General features: G+C 41.7%; 1 protein-coding gene across 4 annotated transcripts in view; it reads left to right on the top strand.

Annotated features, from left to right (window-relative positions):
* The first annotated feature begins 2,514 nt into the window (after window positions 1-2,514).
* ALDH1L2 (aldehyde dehydrogenase 1 family member L2) overlaps window positions 2,515-26,747 on the top strand; it is a 64,929-nt gene continuing 40,696 nt past the window's right edge. Inside the window, exons 1-7 of one of the 4 annotated variants that reach the window (XM_078850579.1) lie at window positions 3,455-3,605; window positions 4,212-4,252; window positions 13,142-13,283; window positions 18,820-19,054; window positions 20,732-20,897; window positions 22,132-22,233; window positions 26,036-26,125. In XM_078850579.1, the coding sequence (XP_078706705.1) occupies window positions 3,536-3,605; window positions 4,212-4,252; window positions 13,142-13,283; window positions 18,820-19,054; window positions 20,732-20,897; window positions 22,132-22,233; window positions 26,036-26,125 (846 nt within the window). In that variant the 5' untranslated portion in view covers window positions 3,455-3,535. Of the gene's footprint in view, window positions 2,651-3,454; window positions 3,606-4,211; window positions 4,253-13,141; window positions 13,284-18,819; window positions 19,055-20,731; window positions 20,898-22,131; window positions 22,234-26,035; window positions 26,126-26,747 lie in introns of those variants that run through there. The other 3 variants (XM_078850576.1, XM_078850577.1, XM_073323883.2) reach the window with 3 other exon arrangements.

Below are 26,747 nucleotides of genomic sequence, written 5' to 3'. Positions count from 1 at the left end.
GTCAGGCCCTGAAATCATGAGACTGGTGTTTAAAAATAACTACTGTGGGGGCATTTTTGTTTGCTGGTTTTTTGAGCCTGGAAGATTCATATTTTCAAGCTCTTCTCCACAGCCCTGAGGACTATAAACTTCCCTTTTGAAACTAAAGATGAAATATTCATGTAATCAGAAGACTGCTGGGGCTTTAAAAGAGAAACCAACGCCAACAAAACGAAGATTACATTATTACCAGACTCCCAGTAAAATCACAGGCAGTGGGCAACGTGGATTTTCAGGAAGCTACTGTTGGCTGCACCACTGGCACCAGCATCCATCTTTGACACATTTTAAAACAAACGAATGCTGGCAACCTTACTGGCTCGGTAGAGAGGATAAGGACTGTGTGTGGACCCTCAAGGCTTGAGATTGAAGTATGGGAACTACAGCTGGTACCGAATGCAGCAGCGTGTGGCCTCAGCAACCTGGGTTACAGTGAGTGCATAAAACCTGTGTCCTTCACTCAGGCTAATGGCTCCTCAAATGACATCCCATCAAATTCACTCCTCTGGGCCCTCGTCTTCAGGATTCTTAGTGAGCCGAACCAGGGAAACTTACAAGCTCATTTCATACTCCAGGATCGGGCTCGCCTACCCCAGTGCTGGGCACGGTGTAGGACCTCGACTAGAGCAGGACCAGCACTACCCTCTCCTCTAGCAAATGCACCCTGCAGGGCAGGGAGCAGGCACGCTGCTGGAGCAGACCTGCAGTACCTGTTCTGTGGAGAAGAAGCAGTTTCCCACGGAGCTATTCTCCTTTTGTGCAAGCAAAGCAACCAAATGCCTGCCCCCCCCCGCAAGCTCTGCTATGCCTGAGCCGCTCCTGTCTGCTGCACTGGCACCAGCTAGAACAGGAGGACTTGTGGCACCTTAGAGACTAACACATTTATTAGAGCATAAGCTTTTGTGGGCTACAGCTCACTTCATTGGATGCATAGAATGGAACATACAGTAAGATATATATATATATATACACATACATATACATACAGATAAGTTGGAAGTTACTATACAAACTGTGAGAGGCTAATTAGTTAAGATGCACTATTATCAGCAGGAGGAAAAAAAAACTTTTGTAGTGGCCATCTTGATTTTCACTGTAAGCAGTGTCAGGATGAGCTCCACCCTGACATCTGGTGGTGAGGTGTGGCAAGTTGTGGAAAAGAACTTCAGGGGCCGATCTCAGTTGCATAGGCACACCCACCACGCCTAGAATGAGACCATAGCTGCCCAAATGGTCACTTTGGCTGCTGTGGGATCCCCAGTGTCTCTGTTATTGGGGCAGGAAGAATAAATTATTATTACCCTGATTATGGGAACTGTACTTGGCCTTTTGTTATGATGGAGGGACTCAGCATCAACTAAGTAGCACTCGCTAGGCAAGGGTCATGGGTTCCAAAACTGTGAATGGAGAGAGGCTGGGGACAAGTATTAATATTTGGTGGCATGGGCCCCTTGGTGAGGGCCTTACATGCTAATGGCACTTCCTCCTCTCTCCACTGTGGAATATCAGAGCTAATTTTGATGCCATTAGGAGTCTAGTTACAGGCTGCTGAGCTCACTTTGTGCTGACAGTGCACCGGCACTGAGATTCCCGTGCTATAAACTGAATTCACCAAAGAGCTGAACTGACTAAGAGCTGAAATCACTGAGCGTTGTGTTAAGTAGGGGGGAGCCTTGTTGCTGCCAACTCTGACGGGCAGAAGGGTTACATCACTACAGAAGTTTTTTTCTCTTGCTGATAATAGCTCATCTTAACTAATTGGCTGCTCACTGTATGAAGAAAAGGACGGCTGCTACTCTGAAACAGTTTGTATGGTAACTTCCAACTTATCTGCATGTGTATATACAGCTATAGCTTACTATACCTTCCAGTCTATGCATCCGATGAAGTGGCCTGTAGCCCACGAAAGCTCCTGCTCTAATAAATTGGTCAGTCTCTCAGGTGCCACAAGTCCTCCTGTTCTTTTTTGCGAATACCGACTAACAGGGCTGCTCCTCTGAAACCTGGCACCAGCCAGGGAGAAGTAAAAACCCCTCCTCTTGGACTAGGGAAATAGCTCCCGCCTCCCAGCCTGATCTCCCCAGAGCGCAAGTTGGGACTTTGCTCTTGCTTGAACTCCCCACTCAGTTCGGCTCTTTCCACCCCGGGCGGCTTTGTATTCCCAGCGCAAAGAAGGACACAACCCGCTTTCCCGCGCACGCCGGGGCAGGTGCAGCAGGAGAGGAGGCGTCCTCCGCGCCCAGCCAGCTGGCAGCGAACCGGGCGGGAGCCTGCGCCGCAGCCCGGCCCCACCCCGGGCAGGCAGCGTGGAGGAGCGCGCGCGCGCAGGCGGGCGCTGGCGAAGCTGCTGCTGCTGCCGCCCTGTGTGCGCGCCTGCCTGGCTCGCGGCCACCAGCACCCAGCTCGGGTTGCGTCAGACAAACCTCCCCGCTTGGGCCGCCTCCTCCTCTGCCTCAGCTGGGACCCCGGGAGCGGGGCACAGGTGTTGCCTTCGCCCTTGCGCTGCTGCAGCAGCAAAGCCTCGGACCTCTGAGCCGCTGGCACCACAGAGCCTGCAAAAATGCTGTGGAAAGCCCATCAGCTTTTGAGGAAATTCTCCACCACGGCCACAGTGAGTGTGTGAGGATGGGTTCCCCTCAGGAACGAGCTTTGCAGGAGGCCGTAGCTCAGGAATGAGCAATGGGGTTGTCAGGGGGTCAGGGCAGGCTCAGTGGGACTTGGCAAATATGTTGCTTTTGATTGCAAAACGATGAGCATATTTGTTTTCCATATTTGTCTGAGGAGCCGCAATAGCCCAGGAATGGGGGGCGGGAGCGGAGGACAAGTCAGCGGTGCTTGGATAATACCCCTGCAAGGAAAGGATAAAAATAGGTCGAGATTTTCTCACATGAATTTTGGCACTGAACAGTCAGAGGTCCCTTCAGGGGATATTTGACTTGTTTACCAAAATAGGAGCATCTTGCTTTGCCTGACTATGGTGGATCTCGGTATATTCTCTGATACCATGCTGTGTATCGCAGGAGTCTGGGAGAGAAAATCGATGATGCTTTTGTAACATCTTTGCTTTGCAAGAATATGAACTGGCAGTCATGTTCTCATGGGAATCTGGGCAGGGGAAGGTCAGCGGTGCTCTGAGACTGTAATTGCTGCGAAAGAAGCTAAAGATCTAGCCAGGCCTGTTCCCACTACTGTAGTCAAACTGGGAACAGGCATGGCTATTTCTTATTGAGAAGTAAACCTTCAGCTCCTGCTCCAAATGCTGGCCTTGGAGGCGTGTCGGTTTGTGAACATCAGTTCTTACACTCTGGCTGTAAAGAATTAATGCAAGACGGATATTTGTCTGTCTGGTGTTAGATTAAACTGCATAGCTCTGCAGGGAGACTGATAACGATTCATGCTGCTCTTTATGGCCGGGTAAATACATGCCCCTTAAAATATGATGTAAAGTAGACAAGATGCTTCGGGCACTCTGGTTAAGATTCATGGATGCGGCGGAATGCAGTTTGGGGATGGTTTTTCATCCCTGAAGACTGCTCTGCGTTTCATATCTGACAGCATGGCCAAGGGTGAGGATGACTGTTTGCCTGGGGAATCTGCTTTGAAGGGTTTTTACAGTAAGAGACTTTAGCCAAGCTCTTTGGAATTGCATCAGCAATGTGAATGGATGACTGACACGTTGCATACAGAGATATGGATGGGGAGAGGCAGTGCTATTGGTTTTCATTCAGAGGAGCAAGGCTTTCGTGCATGAGTCCTGACACTATGTAGAATTAAAGTTACCATGTTAATGTCTCCTTTGAGAAGCATTTTACATTGTTTTTAAAGAGACATAGCATTAAAAAATTTCTCTTATCAATAACAGTGTCTCTAAATTCTTGCAGAGAATGAATATAATAATGTAACCAGAATGGGAGCTATTGAAAATTAATCTGTAGGGAAATTGAACTGAAAGCATTACCAGTGAAACTTGTTAGAGATGCACACACCATTAGCAATTCCAGAAGTATTTGTTATTTATAACAATGAAATGAATTCCCTTTGCAACGCTAACTTTTCTCTTCACAAGGAGAAACTGTAGCATGAACACATTTTCCCTTTTTAGTGATTTGCTTTTGTTGAGACTTGTAAGACTATTAATATATGCAGTGCTTGTGTATTCTTTTATGTTGCAGGAGGTGAATGGGAGAAGAAGAAGAATCAGAATGGAGTAAATGTTGAGTGTCATGTAAACAGCCATTAAAATAAACTCTAGTAATTTTATTTTAGGCAAATTAATACCATAAAAGCAATGGATATTGTGGCCAATATTTCCAAAATGCACCTAAAAAATTAGACAGCTACATCTATATTTAGGCATCTAAATAAAAGAGGACTGATTTTCAGAAATGTTAAACATTGTGACAGAATACCTTGTTTGCCTTAGTAGGTTCAGTCCTTTTTAGCCTTGGAGACTCAGGTGTGGGGCAAGGCAAATCCTTATAGGTGGCACAGGGTCCTGCTTCTCCTCTGCTCAGTCAGTCCCTTGTGCTTGCAAAAAGAAAAAGGAGTACTTGTGGTACCTTAGAGACTAACAAATTTATTTGAGCATAAGCTTTCGTGAGCTACAGCTCACTTCATCATATGCATCCGATGAAGTGAGCTGTAGCTCACGAAAGCTTATGCTCAAATAAATTTGTTAGTCTCCAAGGTGCCACAAGTACTCCTTTTCTTTTTGCGGATACAGACTAACATGACTGCTACTCTGGTGCCTTGTGCTTATTTTCCTTTCCTTCCCTTCTGGGGAGTGAGTGCAGCCTCCCTACTGGGAAGGTCTGGTGTCTTGCTGCAAACAGCCTACTGGTAGCTTCCCAGCTCTCCTCACTCTCTAGCTCCTACCACCCAGGGGAGGGTTTAAAAAGGTCCCAAGTAGTTGGAGTCAGCTGAACCTAATTGGTTCCCTACAGCCCCTTTTCCAGCTGAACATTGTGGTTCTCTCTCCTCAGTGGATAGGGAGGGGCCTTTTAATCCCCTGGGACTAATTACTACCCCCCTTTTGTAGCTGTTTGTCCTGGGTTTACCACCGCATCCACAACTTCCTCTGAAGCCAGTGGAATCTGTGGATGCTCAACAGATCTCTTAAAAGGAGGCCACTTTTATTTAGATGTCCAACTGTGGATTTGGGTGCCTATCTTTGTACATCACCTGTACAAACTAGTTTTCAGGTTATATGCCCTATACCGATCTTGTTCTCTGCAGCTATCTAGGGAGCATCGTATCCAAGTAAAATGAGAGTGATTTTTGAGATCTTCCCATGAGTATTTTGATCCTTGTTATAATACAAGCAAAATAATACCATAAGGAAGAAAAAAAGAAAGCAAAACCAAGTTCAACAAATGAAAATTAAATAAGAATGCTCAGACACTTTCCGGATCCCTGATCCTCTGCTTACACAACTTTGTAATACCATGGATATTCTCCAAGTTAACAAAATTCTTCTAGAGTTCCCATGCAGGAAAAATAAAAGGGCCTCTATACCTTGTAAAATTGAGCCATCTCTCTGTCATCAGTTTGAGCTCCACTATTTTCCAGGCCTGTTCGGATAACTCCAAAAAAGAAGAAGGGAAGAAGTCTCCACCAATAATAAATAATCACTAACCTTCCCATGAGAAGCAGTGCATCTGATAATTTTGTGTGCTCATTGTCAGCAAGGTGGTTACAAGGGAAGCTCAACATTGCCTCCATAGTATCAATACATATGTCCAAAGCAATCACAAGTCCATTATCAGTAATGTATATGAGGATTGCTCTTATTAATATATCACCATATGCCACCTGCATGATTTGATGGCATTTAGTGAGCTCCTGTTTGGGAACTAGACTATGGGACCTATCCTTTTTAGCAGTCCATCCCGGAGGTGGCGTTTCAGTGAAGAAGTAACTACCAGGCTGTCCTACATTCCCCCATAATTTTACAGAATTTGCACTTTTATGCAGTTCTACCATGTCTCTGTATCATTTTGTTGCAAGGAATTTCCACTCTCAAAAGACTATCAAGTTGTGTAAACAGTTTTGGAATCATAGAATATCAGGGTTGGAAGGGACCTCAGGAGGTCATCTAGTCCAACCCCCTGCTCAAAGCAGGACCAATCCCCAATTAAATCATCCCAGCCAGGGCTTTGTCAAGCCTGACCTTAAAAACTTCTAAGGAAGGAGATTCTACCACCTCCCTAGGTAACGCATTCCAGTGTTTCACCACCCTCCTAGTGAAAAAGTTTTTCCTAATATCCAACCTAAACCTCCCCCACTGCAACTTGAGACCATTACTCCTTGTCCTGTCATCTTCTACCACTGAGAATAGTCTGGAACCATCCTCTTTGGAACCACCTCTCAGGTAGTTGAAAACAGCTATCAAATCCCCCCTCATTCTTCTCTTCTGCAGACTAAACAATCCCAGTTCCCTCAGCCTCTCCTCATAAGTCATGTGTTCCAGACTCCTAATCATTTTTGTTGCCCTTCGCTGGACTCTCTCCAATTTATCCACTATCCTTCTTGTAGTGTGGGGCCCAAAACTGGACACAGTACTCCAGCTGAGGCCTCACCAATGTTGAATAGAAGGGAACGATCACGTCCGTCGATCTGCTGGCTATGCCCCTACTTATACATCCCAAAATGCCATTGGCCTTCTTGGCAACAAGGGCACACTGTTGACTCATATCCAGCTTCTCGTCCACTGTCACCCCTAGGTCCTTTTCCGCAGAACTGCTGCCTGGCCATTCGGTCCCTAGTCTGTAGCGGTGCATGGGATTCTTCCGTCCTAAGTGCAGGACCCTGCACTTATCCTTGTTGAACCTCATCAGATTTCTTTTGGCCCAATCCTCCAATTTGTCTAGGTCCCTCTGAATCCTATCCCTACCTGCCACCATATCTACCACTCCTCCTAGTTTAGTATCATCCGCAAATTTGCTGAGAGTGCAATCCACACCATCCTCCAGATCATTTATGAAGATATTGAACAAAACTGGCCCCAGGACCGACCCTTGGGGCACTCCACTTGATACCGGCTGCCAACTAGACATGGAGCTATTGATCATTCCCTGTTGAGCCTGACAATCTAGCCAACTTTCTACCCACCTTATAGTGCATTCATCCAGCCCATACTTCTTTAACTTGCTGACAAGAATACTGTGGGAGACCATGTCAAAAGCTTTGCTAAAGTCAAGAAACAGTACATCCACTGCTTTCCCTTCATCCACAGAACCAGTAATCTCATCACAGAAGGCGATTAGATTAGTCAGGCATGACCTTCACTTGGTGAATCCATGCTGACTGTTCCTGATCACTTTCCTCTCGTGTAAGTGCTTCAGGATAGATTCCTTGAGGACCCGCTCCATGATTTTTCTGGGGACTGAGGTGAGGCTGACTGGCCTATAATTCCCAGGATCCTCCTTCTTCCCTTTTTTAAAGATTGGCACTACATTAGCCTTTTTCCAGTCATCTGGGACTTCCCTCATTCGCCATGAGTTTTCAAAGATAATGGCCAATGGCTCTGCAATCACAGCCGCCAATTCCTTTAGCACTCTCGGATGCAACGCATCCGGCCCCATGGACTTGTGCACGTCCAGCTTTTCTAAATAGTCCCTAACCACCTCTTTCTACACAGAGGGCTGGCCACCTACTCCCCATGCTGTGTTGCCCAGCGCAGCAGTCTGGGAGCTGACCTTGTTCGTGAAGACAGAGGCAAAAAAAGCATTGAGTACATTAGCTTTTTCCACATCCTCTGTCACTAGGTTGCCTCCCTCATTCAGTAAGGGGCCAACACTTTCCTTGGCTTTCTTCTTGTTGCCAACATACCTGAAGAAACCCTTCTTGTTACTCTTAACATCTCTTGCTAGCTGCAGCTCCAGGTGTGATTTGGCCCTCCTGATTTCATTCCTACATGCCCGAGCAATATTTTTATACTCTTCCCTGGTCATTTATCCAATCTTCCACTACTTGTAAGCTTCTTTTTTATGTTTAAGATCCGCAAGGATTTCACCGTTAAGCCAAGCTGGTCGCCTGCCATATTTACTATTCTTTCGACACATCGGGATGGTTTGTCCCTGTAACCTCAATAGGGATTCCTTGAAATACAGCCAGCTCTCCTGGACTCTTTTCCCCCTCATGTTATTCCCCCAGGGGATCCTACCCATCAGTTCCCTGAGGGAGTCGAAGTCTGCTTTTCTGAAGTCCAGGGTACGTATTCTGCTGCTTACCTTTCTTCCCTGTGTCAGGATCCTGAACTCGACCAATTCATGGTCACTGCCTCCCAGGTTCCCATCCACTTTTGCTTCCGCTACTAATTCTTCCCGGTTTGCAAGCAGCAGGTCAAGAAAAGCTCCCCCCTAGTTGGCTCCTCCAGCACTTGCACCAGGAAATTGTCCCCTACATTTTCCAAAAACTTCCTGGAATGTCTATGCACCGCTGTAGTGCTCTCCCAGCAGATATCTGGATGATTAAAGTCTCCCATGAGAACCAGGGCGTGCGATCTAGTAGCTTCTACGAGTTGCCGGAAGAAAGCCTCATCCCCCTGGTCCGGTGGTCTATAGCAGACTCCCACCACAACATCACTCTTGTTGCTCACACTTCTAAACTTAATCCAGAGACACTCAGGTTTTTCTGCAGTTTCATACAGGAGCTCTGAGCAGTCATACTGCTCCCTTACATACAGTGCTACTCCCCCACCTTTTCTGCCCTGTCTGTCCTTCCTGAACAGTTTATAACCATCCATGACAGTACTCCAGTCATGTGAGTTATCCCACTAAGTCTCTGTTATTCCAATCACGTCATAATTCCTTGACATCACCAGGACCTCCAGTTCTCCCTGCTTGTTTCCAAGGCTTTGTGCATTTGTATATAGGCACTTGAGATAACCTGCTGATCGCTCCTCATTCTCAGTATGAGGTAGGAGCCCTCCCCTCACAGATGTTCCTGCCTGTGCTTCCTCCCAGTGTCCCGCTTGCCCACTTACCTCAGGGCTTTGGTCTCCTTCCCCCGGTGAAACTAGTTTAAAGCCTAAAGATCTTGGAAGAAGATCTTCCAATTCTAGAGCAAGACACAGGTTTGCAGTAAGATCCTCAGCTGTGCCACTTAATTGATACTTTTAAATAGGACAAAAGGAAGCAACCAGAAGTAAAGAAAGGGATTTGTGGCCTGATCCTGCAATCCCCTTCTTGTATGGGACTCCACTGAACACAATAGGAGTTCTATGCATGGAGGACTTGTGATTTGGCTCCTACTTTCTACTAGCTACAAATATATGTGACAATACAATACAGGATTGCATTATCCATACTGAATGTTAATGGAAAGTATGTTTGTGCCAATTCAAGGGAGAAATTATTCAAGAATAGCTGGTCATAGAGAAGTTGTATGTCCCTCATGCTGGGAAAATCATTTTCAGTCAATCAACTTGCTACGTATGCGATATGATGTAGTTGGCTTGTTGTCAGGTTAATCTTCTTGTTCAACAGAATGCAGGAACGTAACTGTGTCTGTGTGTACGATGCATGCGTGTGTGAACAGTCTGTGTTCTTATTTTACTAGTTCTACCACTTTATATTTATTCTCTGCTCCTTTAAAGATTGCGTCCTCTGTTTATCCCTAACCACTTCCTGGCTCAGAACTCTGCTAAACATAGAGAAATCTGTGCTCAGTAACAATTTTGGGCCAGATCCTCAGCTAGCATGAGCTGACATAATGTGGCTCCATTGACTGAAGTGGAGCTACACATTGATTTACAGCAGCTCGTGATCTGGAATTGTAATTTGTGTGCAGCTCCATGTAACATAAGAATCAGATTTATGTATATATACATTATTAGTGAGTAGAGATATAAGTTTATGATTATAGAATATATATTGTTAAAAACTTGACCTGTGGAAACAAAACTGCTCTTCTGAATTAATATTTTGAGATGAGTGTGGTATTTCTAAAATATTTTTCAAGCCCCGTTTACTTAGACTTTGATCATACTTACTGACTTAAAATTGCTGGTGCAGTTTTTCTTGTGTGAGTTTTCAAGAATGCAAAACAATGTGAATTTCCAAGCATAAAGGGCAGTCATACAGGCAATTAGGCAATTCTGGAAGTTAGCCAGCCCAGCTGCAGTTTGCTCTCTGAATCCAGAGTTTTTGTAGTCTCAGACTCCTAAATGCAGAAGCTGGCAAATGTAAAAACTTGGACACAGAAAAATACATGCAGAGTTTTAGCTTCTGTTAAGGTCTCTTCAGAAATTTGGCCTTTCAGGTATGCCTCTCATACTTCCCTAAAATCTTACTTTTTGTTTTCAGGAAAGGAAGAGTTTAACTCTTCTGATGGTACTTAATTGGTCATGATTTGTGGATGATAATGATCTTTGTGGACTTTTTGTTACCTTCATTTGCTGGTAGTTCTTATTTAGTGGGGAATAAACTGAAAAAGAAAAATACAAGTCTAAAAGACCACTACTTCTGTGCACTTGAGGTGCTATTGAGTGACAGTTAACAAGAGAACAAATGTAGAACAAGTAACTTGCATCAGGAGGACTTTCTCTAATGTTTTTTCCATCACATCTACGGTGCTGCCATTGTCAATTAACATTACATAGAAATCAGTGGATTTCATACTGTACCGGATACTTTCAGTAGCACAGCAGGTGAACACTTCTTGAACTTGCCTGGAGAATTCATAAACGTTTAAATGGTTAGAAAAAGCCAATCTGAGATTTTTATGACTGAGACTGTGCTTCTGAAAAGCGGAAGCTGAGGTGATGGAGCACTGGTAGGAAGACTTATCTGTGTCCATTTTGCATTGTCAGGATATAAAAATTTCAAGGGATAATGTGTGCATGTTGTAATTTAAAACAAGAAAGCCTTGTCTACACTAAGACAAGTTAATGTCTGTCTAAGACAAGATAGTGTTGCCTATTATAGCTGTTAGCACCAATAGTACAACTGTACTGGAGGTAGCAACCGTGTACACACCCACGTAGACAAGACTCACATTTTTACCACTCCCATCCACACTGGCAACTTAGCACTGCTGCAGCTGCACCAGTGCTGTCTGATACTATAATACAGGGGGATTTTTATTTACTGTTGCGACCTATGAGACAAATTTTACCCTTGGCCAAACTCATTTCCTGTTGTTTTCACTGCAAGTTGCATGCACACATCCAAGAGAATATTATGGCCCGAAATAGTGCTACAGTAATTTTCCTAATTCATGAACATTTCCTGTATTCATGAACATCCTACCAATTTTTAAGACCTCTTTCTGGAGCTAACTGTGTAGCTGAAATACGATTTAAAATAGATCATTTCATGTCATTTGCAAAAAGTACTGCAACTGGCTCTTCATCACAAAATGGTTTGTTGGTTTATTTCAAAGTATTATATCTTTTTTGGTACCTGAATGTTTGCTAATCCATACAGGATTTGTAAGACATTCATATGGGCTGTTCAAATCCTCTGGGACCTCAGGTGGCCCTACTGGTTGTGGTACCCTTGTGTCCCAGCTTCCCTAATGAAGAGGCAGCATCCCCTGGTAGGAGAGAAGCTAGAACCTAGAGATGTTCCTTCAGGGAAAGAAGCAGGAGTTGCACCTGACTTTCAAATGGCACATATAAAGAGAGCAGAGTCCTAAAAATACTCCTGCTGCAGCTGCTAGGACAAAACTATTTCCCACTCTCTGAAGGATTGCGACAAACATGTACTTTCGTTTGCTTGTTTTTAGGGCTGTCAAGATTTAAAAAAATAATTGTGATTAATCACACTGTTAATAATAGAATGTCAATTTAAATTTATTATAAATATTTTGAATGTTTTCTATCAGTTTTCAAATACTGATTTCAATTACAATACAGAATACAAAGTGTACAGTGCTCACTTCATATTATTAGCTTTGATTACAAACATTTGCACTGTAAAAAGATAAACAAAAGAAATACTGCTTTTCAGTTCACCTCATACAAGTACTGTAGTGCAATTTCTTTATTGTGAAAAGTTTCAGAGTAACAGCCGTGTTAATCTGTATTCACAAAAAGAAAAGGAGTACTTGTGGCACCTTAGAGACTAACCAATTTATTTGAGCATAAGCTTTCGTGAGCTACAGCTCACTTAATCGGATGAAGTGAGCTGCAGCTCACGAAAGCTTATGCTCAAATAAATTGGTTAGTCTCTAAGATGCCACAAGTACTCCTTTTCTTTTATCATGAAAGTGCAACTTACAAATGTAGAATTATTATTTTTTACATAACTGCGCTCAAAAACAAATCGGTATAAAACTTTAGAACGTATAAGTCGAAGCATGAAGGGGCATACGAATGTTTAGCATATATGGCGTGTAAATACCTTGCAGCACTGGCTACAACAGTGCTATGTGAACACCTGTTCTCACTTTCAGATCACATTGTAAATAAGAGGCAGGCAGCAATGTAAATGTAAACAAACTTGTTTGTCTTATCGATTGGCTGAACAAGAAGTAGGAGTTGAGTGGACAGTACTACAAAAATCTCCTGTTATGTGAGGGAAGAACTTTGGAACTGGGCTCAGCCACAGATGCCTTGAGTGCCTTGAACTAATGTGACATTGAACATAGTGTCAAGTCTATTGACATTTGTCATTCTTAGAAAACATTTTAATTTTCCTGCAAGAATAATAGATGAAAAAATTAGAAGTTAAAGGGCATATTCTAGAAACTTGTGGCAGGAATGGCTAGATTTTGCTAAGAGTCTGTTTCAAATATAAGATTTCATGGTTTGTCGATCATAGGTAGGAATAATGACTGCAGATTTTGTTACGCCTTTTTGTAACAAGCAGTGCATGTACATGCAGAGACTTCTGCTGATGAAATAATAAAGGAGGCAGTAACAATACCAAGTGATATTTGTATGCAAAGAAGTATGGTCTTACTAAATTGTAGATTATATGAACAAGGTGGAAAAATGGATCATTTATTTTATTCCATTATATTGTTGGGACAGAAAGACACTATTGCTTTAAAAATCAAAACTAACATTGGCTAAGAAAGAGTAAGACAGAATTACATGTAGCAACATATCTCTTCTGCATCCTAAAATGTAGTTTGCTTTAACTCTTGTTGACAGGCTTATCAACGTAAGCTAAAGCTAGCCCTGATAGGTCAGAGTATTTTTGGTCAAGAAGTCTATAGACACCTGCAGAAAGAGGGCCATAAAGTCGTGGGAGTGTTCACCATTCCAGACGTGAATGGGAAAGCTGACCCTTTGGGTAAGTATAATCAATCACAGCGTAAGTATTATCATCGGGCGTAAGCACAGTTAAGTTGCTTCTCCATGAGAGGGCATTGTCTTTATGGCAGTCATTTGTACGTATAGCCAGATATATAAATCTTTGCCATGTTTTTTGGCATAATAAAATAATTAACCTGGTATGCTTATATCAGTGTTCAGTTAAATTCTGTCTAGAGTTAATTGTCATGGGCTATCCCGCCACCTTACAATCTGCCCCATTTAAAGAGCATCTCATAGTTGCATTGCCCCAGGAACAGCTTGAGAAGCAGTGTGTGATTCAGAGCATCCTGCTCTGGGGAGGAACTAAATTGCTGGGGTGCCAGGCCTATATTTACCCCAGAATGTCATCTGGTTTGCTGGCATAGCTGTGTTGTCTGGCACATTGAGAAGGCATGGAGCCAAGACTCTGCCTGTTCTTGGCCCCCGATCTCTCCTGACTACCTGTATGGTCTGGAGATGAAATAGCAGCTCTAGAAATCCTGCTTCCCGTTGTGCACTGCAGCTTATGGCACAAGCAGACCATTCAAGAGAGTAAAGGGACAATTTATCTCCCCTTACTCCATTGCATAGGCATATAGGTATGTTCTAGTTCTTTAGAAGTAATAGTTGCTGACTGATCATATTTAGTAGTGTACTTGTGCAGTATAATTCTGGGACTGAGTCTGGAGTAACAAAGGAGTTGCTTTGAAATGGCTGTCTTAATTATAACTTTATTTTTCTCCAGGGTGCCACAACAGTTAGTTAATAAGATTAACAATTACAACCACCAAAACAGGATTAACCTTGGTGGCTAATCAGAATTTTAAATTACATTTAATAAACTGTTTCCAGTCACTCAGTATTCCCTGACATGTTGTTACAGGAATTTTATTAAGGAAAAGTCAACCATAAATATTGCTTATTCAGGCAGTAACCATTCCCAAACTTGGGTATTGCTTTTCAAGTTTATTAAATTCTATAGTCTGTCTCATTTAAAATAAAATTACAAAGCTTTTCACAGGTAGGAAGAATTAGGTGAGTTCTACTAGCTTAATAACAGATAATTCAGTTAGCTATGGGAAGGTACTATAGAGAATTGTTGCAATACTATGCAACCTAAGCAGTACTCCCTTGGGCAAAACTTTCATTGATGTCAATCAGTTATTTATTTTGGCTTGGCCATAAAATTGGTTTATTGTACACTAGGTGATGAAAAATTGGTTTGGCTGATAGTTTGCTGCATTTTACACTCAGATGATTAAAAAATAGTTTCAATTTTAAAGTGGAATTTGATGATGATATAGTATGGCCAGTCAGCTGAGATTTCATTTCTAAAAGCAGAGGCAATACATGTGCAAGGACTATAGTTCAAAGAAGTTTGTAAGGATTTACATCACACGTGCATGATACTTCCAATATGCAGTGTGAAATACATGCCTAAATATCTTCTGAAGGCTACTTTAATATCATCAAGATTTATTGGGTAAAACTCCACTTTTTATTTATAAAATGAAGAGATTTATAGACCTAAATTAAATGAGATGGATTCTCTGGTCCACTAAGGCCACATTGTGCTTCATCTCCTGTCTCTCAGGTTTTTTTAAATGCAAATGTGTCAAGGTGTAGTGCGGGCTCAGAAGGGTTCCTCTCGCAAGCCTTAATGGCCTGTACGCTCTATTACAATAGATTCTACAACATAGTGGACCACGTGTCCTACCCTAATTGGTGGGGTATTGGGTAAGTCGTGCAATGGGATTTATCTACTGTATAATAAATTCTGTTGCCCCCATTTAATGTATTTATTTCTTCTCTCCTTTGAAGTTATTCATGAATATGGTTTTCTTCTTCATTTGTAACTATAGAGATGGAAGATTACACAGTGGGCCTCAGAAAATATATTTTAGGGGAGTTGTCTGTGATCATTTGAACCAGATAGCAAGATACCACTGACTGCAATGAATCTTAGGTAGTTGTATTGAAAGTCTTGTACAGCACTGCTGAAGTGGAAAATTAAGTTCTGTGAAACCAAACTTATTCCAGATAGATAAGATTATTAGACAAGACATGAAATGTCACGGTTAGTTAATAATATTCATCATTCCATTCTGGTTTTATAGGTGCTTAATACATAGACCATAAAAATGAATTTAATGATGGATGCAGCATGAGCTGCATTGCTGAGAGATCAGAACATAGCTTCTTGTTTATTCTTTGTCCTTACATTTCTGTTCTTAACTGAATACACACACAGAAGTGGTACTGTCGTCAGTTAACTGCATACACATATCTTCAGAAGAACTCTCACCCTTGTTTCCAGAGAGGCTTGCTGCCACTTGAGTCAAAGAGGAAACTCTGTTAGTTGTTTGCTGTTGTAGCAATAGTGCGCATAGCCTTTTTCCAGGCCAGCCATTGGTGGGCAAAACAGTGATGAATCGATGAACAGGTGGGTAGATCTAATTCTGTACAATGCAGGACAGCAGTGTGCAAACATAAGCATGCATGTTCACACACTAGAGAAACGGAGCACATTGTAACGCCAAAAGGATTGGTTTTTTTCCCCCAGGTCTACGAGGCAGACTAAAAATTGGGGTAGGGGTGGTGAATACCATTCTGCTCCTTATGTAAAGGATTTTCTTTTCCCTTCTCTGTGTCTTTAGGACTGTCATCATCTCATTAGTCATAAGGCCATAGTGATTTTTTTCCTTTGGAGTTCTATAAGAATTATCTACCTTAGGGATCGGCAACCTTTGGCACACGGCCCACCAGCGTAAGCCCCTGGTGGGCCAGGCCGGTTTGTTTACCTGCCGTGTCCGCAGGTTCTGCCGTTTGCGGCTCCCACTGGCCACGGTTCGGCGCTCCAGGCCAATTGGGGCTGCAGGAAGTGGTGGCAACCACACTGTCTTCCCGCAGCCCCCATTGGCCTGGAGCGGTGAACCACGGCCAGTGGGAGCTGCGATCGGCCGAAGCTGCAGACGCAGCAGGTAAACAAACCAGCTCGGCCCGCCAGGGGGTTTACCCTGGTGGGCCGCATGCCAAGGGTTGCCAATCCCTGATCTATCCTCACAGGACCTTCTTACCGTGCACATAAAATTCACCTGGACTGAGATTTCCTTGCTAGAGGAAAAGACTAGGATATGCAGAATCTTGTGCCCCCCGCACACACACACTATGCTAAAATAACATTATTAAGTTTGCACAGTCATTTACTCAAAAGTTAGGAAATGCAGAATGAGAATGGCCTGTGCAATCTTAATTTGGCCCCATTGTGTGTATGCATTATGATACAGTCTTTAATTACATGATTCCGTGTTATTTTTTCCTTCTCCATTCAGTGCACAGACTGGACAGTGCTAATTTATTGAGCAGCTATTCAATATTTTATTTTCTCCTTGTTGTTCAGTGTGTGGCCTCAGGCCTTATTTACCAAACATTATTCAAACTCTGTTATGAAGACAGAATTATTAATTTCCGCATGGGTTCTTCTATGGCACGCATCACTATCATATCTGAGTGCTTCACAAAGGGTACTGTCTTTTTTCATAACACCCCTGTGAGATGAGGGAGCATCATTATCCCCATTTTGCAGATAGGGAACTAAAACACAGACAATAAAGTCAAAAGTATCCACTAATTTTGGGTATCCAATCTGACACACATAGGACCTGATTTTTCAGAGTACTTAGCATTATATAGTCCGTAATATGTTCAAAACACAGCTCCCATTTGGGAAACTGCTGATTTATTTTTATTGAAAAAATGTGACTCGGTTTCCCTTCTCACCTTGTATTGTTACCTGCTGGTGTGAAGGGTTTAATTTCTTTCTTAAAATTAGGAAAGCAGTGCAGTAAGAGAAGTCCTATAAGCATGAATGAACTATCAGGAACTGTCAACCTGTGAAATGAGCTGTAGAAGCATGGAATATTCAAAGATCACTTTATCAGCTTTATAAATGTCATATGTAGCTTTATGGGCTAGTAATAGTGTTCTAGCCCAGTGAGGGAGTTGCAGGGTCTTGCAGGAATTAAAATCACCAGGGCAGGGGGGTAGGTAACAAGTCTGAAGAAGTCTCATTCTTGGAGAAAATCGCGTATTCTAGTTTGTCCTAGTTCCAGAGACTTCCTGACAAAGAACTGAAAATGATATAAAATGACCAACTTGACATGGGAAGGGGCCTCTCTCATCCAATCCAAGAACTGGCATGAGACTGTGACCAATGGAACCAGGTCCTGCGAGTGGACCTGAAGTTTTAAAACATGCCAGGTCTCCATGTGGAAGAGGGGTAACACCTAGTTAGTTTGATATTCACACAATCTGTTTATTGTTTTTAAGGTATGTTTTCTCTTCAGTGCTTTTGTTCTGAATAAATAATACTTTCCTTTATGAAGGCTGGCTGGTCCTTGCTTAACTCTGTCATTGCTTCTGAGAGAACAGGACTGAAGGTGCTGAACTAAAGTCAGACCTGATCAGATATTCACAGGGAATTGCAGGAAGAATTGAAGCCTAAATCCCTGGTCTAGAGGGAGAGAGTTGTGGGCCTCTGCCCTAAGAGAGGTGATGGTTAGAGGCTTGAGGTCTAAGTTGGGTGCCCTCAAGGAGCCCAGCACAGGGTCAGGGGTGCTGTTACTTTGGGAACTGTGACACCACTAACTATAGTTACAGCTGTGAGTGCTTGGCACTTCTGAAACTCAGATTGTGAAATCTTTTTATTTACTTATTACCATTGTTGTTGGTTTTGTATTATTTTCTCTGGAATCTGGACCTCAACTATACTTTGACTAAGAAATCTAGACCTTGACAAAAAATAATTTATTAACCCTGGTTTAACTATTATGCCAACCTTCTCCCTTGATGGCCTCCTACGTGATGATACTTGCTCCTTTGTTTGTGAAACAGTTGTCCCTCTTACTATGCTCTTTCTCCCTGAAATTTTAGCCTTTCCACATGCTATTTCTCTTACTGGAGTATGAGATTCACTATGTAATACTAAAAGGAACTTGGCACCCTGGAGACTGTTTAGTTTGTCACAGCCAAGGTCTCATAGCTCACCTTCCTTTCTGTATGTTAAGTTGTGATTGTTTTGTAGAAAGAAGGGGGGTTAGGCTTGAGTTTGAGTTCAAACCCTGGGTTTGCATTGCAATATAGATGTACCTACTGAAACTCCCTCTTGACCCAGGTTCAGCTCCACCCCCTTAATTGGCCTGACTGGGGGGCACCTGTTCTGGCATAGAGGTGCTAAACCTACTTTAATCACTGAAGCCAGCCACCCTGTGACAAGTACCATAAAGTAGTTGTTTATGGTGCTATATAGTAAGAGTAACATGCTCCCCATGACAAAGGTATCTGAATTCTGTGGGCACAGGTTAGTATATACAGGGCAATAGAGTACAATGGCATTTTAGCATCAATACAAAGAAGCCATTTTTTATTTAATTATCTGATTGATTTGTCATACTATGTCATCCTTATTTGTTACATTTTAATTTTTAATGTAACATACTTTTTTTAAAAAATGATGTATTTTTCTTGTTTTTTAGCACTGGCAGCAGAGAAAGATGGCACCCCTGTTTTTAAGTTCCCCAGATGGAGAGTTAAGGGCAAGCCTAACCGGGAAGTAGTTGAAGCCTACAAATCAGTTGGAGCAGATCTAAATGTACTTCCATTCTGTACACAGTTCATCCCTATGGATGTTATTGACAGTCCTAAGCATGGATCAATTATCTACCATCCATCCATCCTTCCCCGCCACAGAGGAGCTTCAGCTATCAATTGGTGAGATGATTTATTTTTTTACCAAAAAGCCCCAAAGCTATTTAGATTTCCCATATCTCTGAAAGATACAGAGTCCAGATCCTCAACTGATTTAAACTGGCATCATTCTATTGACTTTGACTGAGCTGCCTTATTGAAGGTTTGGCCCATGGACTCAGTGTAATTTTTGCTGATTTTTTTTAACCAGTTTTGTTACTCAGTGTTCTACTGAGATTGCTGCTATGAATCATGTTCCTAGTATGTTTTCACTCACATAACTCTATTCAGTATATAAAAAGAAAGAGGTGAACACTTAATGAAGGAAATTGAAACAGGTTTAGATATGTGCCTTACATATCTGTGTAAGGTTTCACATATCTGTAAACTTTTATTATATCTGTAAACAAGCCCTGCTTGTCCTTCCTTATGTCAAGCCTTCTTTCAGTTCAAACACATAGGGGTGCACTTTTACTGCTGAATGAGGAGGTTTAGTAACATATCTTCCGCTGCTAATAGTAGTTAAGTAGTTAAATCCACCATAATTAGAATTCACTGAAGACTTATACCCTCTATTATAGCACATCAGTGCTGCTGCCATATCTGCGAGGCAACTCTTCTCTTCTGTTGGACGTTCTGTTTCAGGTTGCAAGAGCCAGTAATATGACAAGCTTAGGTATTTTTGCTAGTATTTCCAGAGACCGAGAATCTCACTTCTGCAGTGCAGTCACCTCTTTGCCCACGTTATAGTTTTCCAAATCCACCAACTTGCAATCATTACAGCTTTTGCTGTTGTTCTGTGAAGCCGCAAAAACTAAGGTGGGAGGCTGCCAAGGAACATTTAGATCATGCAGGAAATAATATTGGAGATTTATATACAGCCAAGTGTTTAAGAGGTGTTCACTAATTTTGTGTGTCAGTTTTGAGCCACACAAGTAGAGACAATTGTGCCTAATTTCCAGCAGTGTGGAGGGCCTGTAGCTCCAAAGGGGAATTGGGACCTGTGTGGCTAACATTCTTTCAAAATTCAGGACCAAATTCTGAGATGATGTAAATTTACCATAGTTCCATTGAAGACAATAACTGGATATGATGTTCCTATTCACTTAATATGAATAGGACTGTTGTGTAGCATTGCTGTGCTTTGTTAAACAGTTGTCATGTTCCACCCTGGAAATACATTTTAGTAGTAAGCCACCTCTGTTTCTCTTACCTACCTCTCAGATATATTGTGAAGCTTATTTAGTTAATTTTAAGTAACTGACTTGGAGATGTTCATGAAAAAGACTGTGTAGAACCACAGTCATTAGTACTATTTTGTTTTGTTAGTACTGATGGTTCCAACTTGCAAATGGTATCACATCCCACTGCAGAACTTCTGTGCCATTTGTTGTACCATTTATAATTAATTTAAAATTTAGCACAATAAACTATGAAACAAAAATGACTGGACTGCAAAGCACAACACATAAGACATTGGCTATAGCCTTGCTTATGTCATTGTGTGTACACATCAGCAGAGTCAAGCCTGTAGCTCCTTGAATAATAGCAATGAAGTGACTGTACTAAGAAAGCTGATTAGACTCCACACACATGCATCTCCATATTGTGCCTGTATCAGGCATATGAACTATCAAATGGACTGATATTTGTGACTAAGGTCATTTCCTCTATATTTATTCTAAAATATTCTATTGGCAGGACTTTAATTCAAGGAGATAAAAAAGCAGGGTTTACTATTTTCTGGGCTGATGATGGTCTGGATACTGGACCAATTCTTCTGCAACGGGAATGTGATGTAGGACGGAACGATACCGTGGACGACTTATATAATAATTTTCTTTTCCCAGAAGGCATAAAAGCTATGGTAAGTCTGCCTGTGCTGAATACAGAAATTTTAAAAGGAAAAATCTGGCATAGTTAATCCTCTTGGAATTTGAACATAAATGAAATATAATTAGATACTAAAGAAATTGGAATATACTGGGCCAGATCTTCAGCTGGAGTAATTCCATTGACTTCAATGGAGCTATGCGCATTCACACCACTGGAGGCCCACAATATTTTGAGTAGGGGATAAATCCTGCTCCCTCTGAAGTCAATGAGCCAAATTCATCTCTGATGTAACTCCTTTGACTTCAATAGAGTTACACCTGCATTGAATTTGCCCTGTTTTAAACTGGACTAATCAGCAGCAAATAGTTTATAGCATCATAGAAAACAGAGACTTGGAGCTTTCAAATTAAAAAAATGAAAATTTGAGACAACATTTCTGTTAGAGCTTCCTTTGTTCTGTTATTTAAAAAAAGGTGACTGTTTCCACATGTCACAGAAGGCACAAAGACAATTGTAGTTTGACAGTGTCCCCAGCGGAAATTAACTCTTCTGTACCTTGCTAATATCTGAGCACCACAGCCTGTAGATCTTTACTCACAGGAGTAATCCCATTGAAATCAGTGAGATGACGCAGGGGATTAAGGACTTGCAGGTCTGGGCTCTGTTGTTTAGCAAAATTGCCAGAACCTTATTTTACTTGTGGATCAGGAAGTCAAATTTAAACCTAAAAGTGTGGACTTTGGTGTGTGTGCTGGTGCATCACACATACACACAAAACATAACAGAAAACATAATTTGTTTTTAAAAAGTGCTATGTGCATGGAACAGTTGAGAAATCCCCTCCTCCTTTCCTGTTGAATATTGGCAGGGATTTACACAGGAATCTGCCAAGTCATTGCTGTTTTTGCAAACTGTTAAAAACAGAAAGGCTGAATGTAATATATAGGGTCATATTCTGCCCTCAGCTAGGCCTCAATCCTGCAAGGATTATGCAAGTGCTTAGCTTTATTCACTGTGAGTGAGTAATGCTCTTGATGTGAATGGGCCTGCGGTGTATAAAGTTAGCAAATGCACAAGTCTTTGCAGGATCAGTCCCTTACACTTCAGCAACCCTGGATTAAAAAATAAATAAGGAGCCAAGTCCTGTACCCTACATAGGAAAAACTTCTACTGACTCTAATAAGTATAACTGAGGGCAGAGCATGTGTAAACAAAGAGAAAAATTGGCCTATTGGAGCAATTAAAACTGCTTTTTTCCTGTTTAGGTAGAAGCTGTCCAGCTAATTGCTGATGGTAAAGCTCCTCAGATGCCTCAGCCTGAAGAAGGGGCAACATATGAAGGGATCCAGAAGAAAGAAAATGCAGAGGTACTGTTGTGTTAACAACACTGTGTTGCTAATAACAATGTAGTTCCACTTTATGTTCAATGTGCCAAAAGATCTCTGGAGTATTGGTACTACTCCAGTGGAAGTCGATGAGAATTGTCGCTTTGACTTTAGTGTGTGGAGGACCATGTCCTAATTAGCAAGAACAAGTCTGACACAGATAGAAAGTGCAGAAATATTTTATCATTCTGACTTGTTCTCTACAAGCTCTAGTCGTAGAAATTATTATTCCAAAAATAGATTAAGGGGCTAATTGCACAAACTTGTCTGAGTATAGTTAGTGCCACACACAGTGTCTTTAAAGACAGTGTGTTGTGGTACTAAATACTCTCTCTGAACTAATTATGTGTTAACCAGGTCAGATGTGAAGTCTGGAGCATACAACTCAGGAGCAGTGCGTAGGAGATAGGCATGTAGTAAAATGCCCATCCTGCCTGAGAGAGAGAGATGAGATCTAATGGAGTGTATATACAAGCAGGAGCCAGGGTCTTCTGCATTCTAATCCCAGCTCTGATTTCCGCTCAGGCCTTGAGCAAGTTACGGAACCTCTCTGCGTCTGTTTTTATTATTATTACTGTCAAACAAATAAGCTCTGTACTTCCATGTTCACTTTTGATTACATTTTAACAAAGTACCTGGATCAGGGAGTCTCAAACTCTGATCCATGAACCTTTCATGATCTGCAAAATACTTATTGGTGCTACAGAGAGAGCTAGGAGATCACATAGTATTGGTTTCTTCTCTTTGCTTTCAGCTGTTTTTACAGATGTCTAGCCTCTTCTTTGCAATAAATAAATAAATAAACAAGACTGTTCCTTAAAAGCAGCTGAAACCAAGAAGGAGAAAGATTATCTGCATAGGAGAAGGATTACAAGAGGTAACAGGAACAGGCCTTAAGGACAGGTGCCATCAGCAGGACCTGCAGCCAGAGAAGAGGCAAGAGATGCCAAGGAATTCGCAGAAGAGAGGGGAGGAGGGAATTGAGCAGCATGGGCAAAGGAAAAGTTGGCAGAGAAGCATTTTCAGAGAAATAGGGGGAGAGCAAACAGAACTGATGGGAGGAGAAGATAAATAAAAAGCAATAGTAGACTGTGATTCCCTTTTCTGAGAACAGCGCAAACCCAAGAGCTGCTTGGTTGGTTTGTGTTCTTTCCTATCCCAGGATTTGGTTCTGCAAGTGCCAAGAGACCATATGGTTCCTCATGGCCATCACTCATGAAACTTAATCTTCTGTTGAGTCTTTGATAGAGTACTCTGCACAGTAAGGGCTTGCTCCTGCTCCCATTTCAATCATTTCAGGTTTGCCATTGGCTTCAGAGGGAGAGCGTTCAGACTCAAGTTACATAATTTAAAATGGATCTTGTATTTTACAAATAAATATTACAACTACTTCTAATGACTAGTGTTCTGTTGGTATTTTAAAATATGGTGTTATTCCTCAAGGACATAATCCATAGCCTCCCGAGACTGATGGAAAGGATTGCATTGACTTCATGGACTGTTGGATCTGGCTTCTATGAATTTGAAAGCACCTAAGGGACTTAAGAGCACAAATCTTATTGAAAGTAAATGAGACCTGTGTTCCTAAGTCACTTAAATGGATCTGAAAATCCCATCCTCCATTCTTTTCACTAATAAAAAGGGAGAGGCTTATTCAGTGATTCCTCCTCTGTATTCACAGGGTAGAATTATACTTTTTGATATATTTAAATTATTAATATCTTAAGATATTGAATCCCTTTCCTCCCAAATTTCTGGATGAATTCCACGGAGATGTAATAGATCCCTAGGCAAAGCTCTTATGCCCTGGCTTCAGCTTTTTATATTTAGCAACATAATGTCCTATCTAGGATCATCTACACAGTTGCTGTTTCTTAGTATTCTTAATATATCCGACTGCCTGGAAAAAGGCAGTTGGATTAGACCTTCTTCCCCCGCCCCCCGAACAAATAGCACTGGACTTTCTGCCAGAAAGAGATTTCATGCTGGGAAAATTTAATTCTCCGTCAAACAGATGGAGTTTTAAATACGTTTTTTTTTTAAATTATCTATATAAGGACTATAATGGGAACATATTTTATATGGTTTGTTCATGCCGGACCAGTTGTATAATAAGCTTCCTTGCTTTTTCTACCTATTTAAGCAGGGACCTTATCCAAGGCTGGGAAAGCCACCATAAATTATATAGAGTGCTATCTGTGACTCCTCCATTATTTTTGCTACAACAGTGCAAACTATTGATAACAGGAGGTGTAAAAAAACCAGCATAGCAAAGCTTTCAATCTGTAGCCTCTATAGACAGTCTTCGTATAAAATGCTGCCTACTGCCTTTTTCTGCCTAAAAAGTTATTGACTAACATTTTTGAAGAGACACATAGATCTACAGGTGAATTTCCCAAAATGATCCCAGATCTAGAAAGATAATTATCTTGGATCATATTCTGGTTGTCCCCATACACTGCTGGACATCATGGACGCCAGCAAAGCAGGGTAAGGAAGGATGGCTGAGTCCTAGCTGTTCTGATAATCCCCCCGGGGAAGATGCATATTAGACCAGGCACACTGGAGGGGTGCTGCTGAGGATGACACAAGGAAAAACAAAAGGAGTTCTTGTGGTACCTTAGAGACTAACAAATTTATTAGTCTCTAGGGTGCCACAAGTACTTGTTTTCTTTTTACGGATACAAACTAACGTGGCTGCTACTCTGAAACCTGTCAAGGAAAAACGAGGACTGTTGTTTAACTTAAATGATGCATGTAAAATTAAAATGAGTTATTAAGGAAGCCTTAGAGTCGTTTAGTTTTATTTATCTATTATTGTAGAGTTATGACACTTGTTAAATTTGTGTCTGTGGTCCCAACCCTGTTCTCCTCACTCAGACTCAGTTCATTGCGAGTTCTGCCTGAGTAAGGAGAGCTGGATGAGGCAATGTTTTCTTTTCTCTGTTGTAAAACTGTGTTGTCATCAGCTTATAACATAGCTGTAAAATGTTCTCTGAGTTTAAGCTAGAGAGACCACTGAATATCATGGGCTTGGTTCTGTAATAAATATTTTTTTAAGTCCATATCATATCCCATAGCAGCAGAAGTGCTAACATCATGCATGCATTGTGTAGGATTACAAGGGTCATAGATGGGCTGTGCTAAAGGATCCTTAATGCAGCCTGATCCATGCTTGTTCCTTGCATTAAACTGGCTCATTCTTTGAATACCTTGTGTGAATCCCAGGCTTGTATTAATGTTTCGCTTAATAAAGAGATGATAAAGGGTTAATACATGATTAGTGTTTTAATAAATGGTTAATCAATTGTTATAGAGTCCCACAGGTTGCTTATAACTATATGTGACTCTTTTCACTGATGTGATTGTACCCATCTCTAACACATACATACTGCTTGTGTCTTTAACATGAATATAATCTGTCATAAAAACTTTATAAAGTGGGACCCCTGCATCCTCCATGTGTGATCCTCATACTTATCATATGAATTAGAGACTTTGAAAAGGAAAGCTTGTGCAGAAGCAGTTTTGAGTAAGATTCATAGTGTCCCAATTTACAACTCTGATGACTAGCCATCTGGAGAATGTCTCCTTTCCTTTCCTTTCCTTTCCTTTCCTTTCCTTTCCTTTCCTTTCCTTTCCTTTCCTTTCAAGACCCCTTCTAGATTCTTAAATAAACAACTGAAAGAGAGAAACAACTTGTTGCTGTTATTATTGGAAAGAAATATTATCTTTATTTATAGCCAGATAGGAAAGAATCAGATCATGTGTCTTGATTTCCTAGATTTCTTGGGACAAGCCTGCAGAAGCTTTGCATAACTGGATCCGAGGGCATGATAAAGTACCTGGAGCTTGGACAGTGATTGATGGCCAGGTATGATATGTGAAATTTAAGTGTTTCCTTACTTTTCATACCATCTTTGTTATTTGCTTTTGTAATAAAAGTTACAGATGAGATGCAGCCTCCTTTTGGTGATCACATGTAACTCCCGTTGATAACAATCAGAATATAGATCAAGTCACTTAATAAAATGTACCTGTGATGGGTTGCCCTCCCCTCCCGCCCCCAGGGTGCCACTTGTAACCGGGGTACCACTGAGACCACCTGACCCAACAGCCTGGGCTCTCTTTACACTGTATTGCTGAGGCAAAGCCAGCCAAGCTCTCCTCATGCTTCAGACTGCACTTAACCAGCACACATACAGGTAGGGACACAACCAGCTGCAGCTTTACACACACATGCTAAGATCAGCTAAGGAACTGCCCAGTACTCAAGTGCACATCCTCCTCTGAAGTGCAAACCCAAAATTATACCGTCTTGCACTGCACAGAGAACTGCACAGCGTAAGCTCATGAAAATTGTCCCCTTCCTCAATGTGGAGAGAGAGATGCAACAGCTTTTAGCACCCCCAGTTATGAATTCCACACACCAGGTTTTAGACAAAACGAAAACAAGTTTATTAAGTACAAAAGATAGATTTTAAGTGATAAGGGAT

This window comes from Lepidochelys kempii, chromosome 1 (assembly GCF_965140285.1).
Source record: "Lepidochelys kempii isolate rLepKem1 chromosome 1, rLepKem1.hap1, whole genome shotgun sequence".
Lineage (NCBI taxonomy): Eukaryota > Metazoa > Chordata > Testudines > Cheloniidae > Lepidochelys > Lepidochelys kempii.
The sequence above is the reverse complement of the archived record's forward strand: the minus strand, read 5'-3'. Positions and strand labels throughout refer to the sequence as shown.